The sequence below is a fragment of the Camelus dromedarius genome, chromosome 3, assembly GCF_036321535.1.
Source record: "Camelus dromedarius isolate mCamDro1 chromosome 3, mCamDro1.pat, whole genome shotgun sequence".
Lineage (NCBI taxonomy): Eukaryota > Metazoa > Chordata > Mammalia > Artiodactyla > Camelidae > Camelus > Camelus dromedarius.
This window is the reverse complement of record NC_087438.1, coordinates 114,508,175-114,512,788: the sequence shown is the minus strand read 5'-3', so window position 1 is coordinate 114,512,788 and position 4,614 is coordinate 114,508,175. Positions and strand designations below refer to the sequence as shown.

General features: G+C 40.7%; 1 protein-coding gene across 1 annotated transcript; it reads right to left on the bottom strand.

The window, feature by feature from the left end:
• Nucleotides 1-384: 384 nt before the first annotated feature.
• LOC105106475 (putative olfactory receptor 2W6) lies at nt 385-1,510 on the bottom strand. The gene has a single exon (XM_011000284.2). The coding sequence runs from the start codon at nt 1,465-1,467 to the stop codon at nt 514-516; it is 954 nt and encodes a 317-aa protein (XP_010998586.1). The 5' UTR covers nt 1,468-1,510; the 3' UTR covers nt 385-513.
• Nucleotides 1,511-4,614: the final 3,104 nt, after the last annotated feature.

The window sequence follows — 4,614 nt, the reverse complement described above, 5'->3', positions numbered from 1 at the left end:
CAGGGAACGGCCTGAAGAAGTAAGAAAATCATCTCTGTGGCAGGATCTGGAAAATTCAGAACTAAAAGGAAGAGGGAATGGAATAAATGTGCCCCCAAAATACTGGTTACACCCCCCACCCACCCTCAACACGCACACTGTTCTGCCATGATGCCTCCTTTCCTGTGTATCTGACCTGAAATTGATGTTACAAATGTTGCAAATCTCTGGAATCAGAGTGCCTTAGCTGCAAAGAAATTATTATCTCCCTGTAAAAACCCCACTGAGCAAAGAGGAAGCTGCATCTCTCCACCAGCACATTATCTTTTGTGATTAACTCTACCACTTTGAAGAACACAGAGGGTTTGTGCACTTGCAAACAAAGATACAAATTACTGAGTCAGATCCCTGAAGGAGAGAAGACCATTTTATAACATTTCAGCATTTTACATGCCATTGTGCATTATTACTGCCTGGAAACGGAGCAATTTCCATGGATGATAAGAACCTCAGGATGAGTACTGACTGCCTACATCAGTGCCCTCCAGCATCCAACAGGCTGCATGGGTCTTTTCCAAGAACCTTCCTCGTGGCCCCCTTCACGTCTTTGTTTCTCAGTGTATAGATGAAGGGATTCAGAGTGGGGGTCACTAGGCAGTAGAAAAGGGTGAGAAACTTGCCCTGGTCCTGGCTTGCCATGTTCCCAGGCTGCATATACATGTAGATGATGGTGCTGTAGAAAAGGGACACCACCACCAGGTGGGAGGAGCAGGTGTTGAAGGCCTTTTGCCTCCCGGCTGCAGACTGGATCCGTAGCACTGCACTTGCAATGAAACCATAGGAGACGAGTATCGTGGTGAGAGGCACAAGCACAATGGGAATGGCCAGGAAGAAAGCCAGGCCTTCAACACGGCCGGTGTCGACGCAGGAGATGCGGATGATAGCCGGCATCTCACACACAAAGTGGTTGATGCGACGGTGACCGCACCGCCCCAGGGACATTGTCAGTGGGGACATCAGGATGGAGTTAGCAATCCCACTGAGCCAGGCAAAGGCTGCCAGCTGCAAGCACAGCTGTGGCTGCATGATGGTCAGGTAGTGAAGCGCCTTGCAGACAGCCACAAAGCGGTCATAGGCCATGACAGAGAGAAGAATGCACTCAATGCCCCCCACAAACAGGAAGGCAAAGAGTTGGATGACACAACCTACGTAGGTGATGGTTTTGTGTGGACCCCAGAGGTTGACCAACATCCGGGGAATGCTGCTGGTCGTGTAGCAGAGATCCAGGAGAGACAGGTTGCTGAGGAAGAAATACATAGGCGTATGCAGTCGAGCGTCCAACAGGGAGAGAAAGATGATGGTGGAGTTGCCCGTGACAGCCAGAAAGTAAAAAAGCATGTTGACAAAAAACAGGACCATCTCCAGCTTTGGCCGGTCAGAGAATCCAAGCAAAATGAAATCTCCAGAGCTTTCGTTGCTTCTCTCCATCACCCTCAGCTTGATAATACCTATTTAGAGATATTAACACGTGTCCTATTATTCATACAGAAAGGGTGCACCTTGTTTTATCCCAACAGTGAGAATGCTTTTTATTTTACCAGCCACACTATTTCACTGGGCCATGTTGCCTGCTGATTGCCTGGAATTGCAGGGCAAGGTGTTAAGTAAAGATATTTGGCTGTAAAGCAATGGAAGCTATAACGTTTGCTTCAGTAGCCTCTAATCTGATCAAGTAAGTTAACTGGATAATCCTTTAAAGTAATAATTAAAAATTATTGATATAATCATAAATTAATTGGGAGGGAAGAAAACATACTTTAAAAAAAAGCAAACGTGCCAGATTCCATTAACATTGAGCCTGTTTCTTTGCTGATACACATTCCTCCTTAAATTTGTGGAGCAATAGCTCCAATGAATATGGTCAGCTCTCAAATTTCCATCACTGTAACTTCAAGTGAAAAATGTATTTGTGACTTACTATGCGCGGGACCCTGCACCATCTGTGAGCTACAAGTATAGATGGGACTCATAGTATCCATTTAAAGGATAGTCACAAAACTGATACATCGTCAGGAAAGCAAGGCAGGGTGGAGGGTTGAGACAAGAGAACTCCAAATTCACTTGCCGCTTAATTGTTCGTGATTTGATCCAACCATGATGACAAAGACATTACCCAAGAGACCAAAAGGAGCTTTGTTTGTGCAAAGGTAAAAGGATTTTTTTTTCCCTGCCAGGTGCATTCACAAAATGAGCAGAAAAGTGAGGGATTTTTTTGTGTGTATGTGCATTGCAGCTAAACACAATACCATGCACAGAGATCAATTAAAAGGAATAATCAGGATCATTCTGCAGGGTTATTTTTGCAGTAGGCTTGTTTTCTGACCTGCATTTCAGTGAGAGTTTACATTATCAAATAGATACCAGTCAGATATTTGGTCTGAGAACACAGAACTTGCTTAGGACTCAAATATTAACAGGAAAAAAAAAATGTATTTCCTCGATATCAACAATTAAACCTTAGCTATATGGATGTAATTTCCTACCATCAGCATATATCGGGTTCACAAACACCCAGCTGCTGGAAAAACTAGTATATGATATAAATGGAGTGTCTGTAAAACCATCCCTGTGGTTTCCCACAGTTGTTCTGTCCACATGTGGGGCATGTCCAATTGTGGTCCAATCAGAAGGGGTTATAGACTCAGAAAAGAGTTATTGCCTGATATGAAGGCACATGCAAAGAACAACTAGAACCAGAGTTTTCATATATGAACTTGAAAATTGTAGTGAAACACTTAAGGAATAGTCTTTTATGAGTGCAGCGTATCTACAGATCATAGTGAAAATACATACCTAGAGCTAAGCTGGGTCAACACCAACTGCAAGCTCAGAAGTTGTAACATGGACACACGGCATTTTTTTTCCAGTACGAGAATCTTTAACTACATTTAAAAAAAAAACACTTTGTAATGAAACTTAACGTGTGATTTGTAATCACCACACATAAAAGAACAGCCATTTTATTTTTCTTTCTTATTTTTGGCTCAAGAGGGATGCCCCGAAGACAAGGGCTTTTTATTGAGTTAGTTTGTTAATTATTTAACCATCCTTATCGTAAGAACATGTGCATGTTTGTTACAGAAAAACAAGAAAGCAAAGACAATTAAAGAATATAAATTCCATAATCCCATCCACTCGCAGACAATAATAGTTACCAACCTCATGTATGTACCTTTTTCCCTACTTTCTTCTTCCAAATTTGTTTTATTATATATGTGTGTAATTTCAGCTTTATTGGGAAATAATTGACATACAGAACTATAAGATATTTAAAGTTTACATCATGGTAAATATACATATATATAGGTATATAATGAAAAAATTCCCTCCATATAGTTAGTTATAACACCTATCGCCTTATGTATTTTATCTTTTTTCTTTTGGTGAGAACATTTCAGTTTTATGCTTTTATTAAGTCATTCAATATTTATTCTATGTATTTACTAACTGTTCTGTCCCAGCCCCAACACCTGGTATTGTAAAGGTACTAAGCCAAAATCTGTGATCTCAACAGGGTCACACTAGTTGTTTGTATGGAATTTAGAAAAGGGAGAATGGGAGCTTAAGAATCCCCATGTGCATTTTTAGAAATAGGCAAAAAAGAAGTAGTCCCACTTCATTGGCATGACAGTTCTTATTGTAGGTGGCAAACTTACCTAATGCACCTTGGGTCATCTAACATCCTGTTCTGCCATCCTTGCTTTCCATCTAATGGCATAAGTGCTATACCCTAAATGACATTATTTTAGCCCTCCTTGGGGCCCATTCAGTCCTCAACTAATAAATAGTATTGTCTTATCAACCAACTGCATGGAGATTTGGTTTGTATAAGTATGCTTCCTGAGTCTAATCACTGCTGGGTTAACTGAAAATCAGGTCCATGAACACAAAAAGTTGTTGGACCTAAGATGACCTCAGCAAGGTACTGAGTCCTCATATTGTTCTTACTCTTTTTCATAATCAATATTTTTAGGGTTATTTATAAACCTGCTACAGTGCAAGTGGGTCTGTGCCACAAGCTTCACCCAGGAGGAAGATTCCATTTGTATAATTACCTTGGCAAAGGTTTAGAGGAACTTTGCCCACTTCACATGTCCTCATTATTTACTGTTTCTATCTGGCTGCCTTGTCTAGTGGCCCTTAGCTTATCTCTGGCTCATAGTTCACATATTCTTGTCCTGTGACAGTCAAATGGTGGCATTTTTAAATAGTGGTGGTGGTGTAGAAAAAGGGGTGGGAGTATCTAAGAGGAGGGAACACTCCCAACTCATTTTATTCACATTATTCTTATACCAAAACCAGAGGAGAGCACTACGAGAGAAGACTGCAGGTCAACATTTCTAATAAACGCACACACACACTTTCAACAAAAATACTAGTAAACCAAATTCAGCAGCACATTAAATGGGTCATTCACCAAGATCCAGTGTGACTTATCCCTGGGATGCAAGGATGATTCAACATATGCAAATCAATTAAAGTGGTACATCACATTAATAGCAGGAAAGAAATATATCGTATGATTATCTCAATAGATACAGAAAAAGTTGTTAACATTTAACATCTATCTATTCA

Coding starts and splice junctions, on each gene's coding strand:
- LOC105106475 (XM_011000284.2), bottom strand. CDS start 1,467: ATGGAGAGAAGCAACGAAAGCTCTGGAGATTTCATTTTGCTTGGATTC.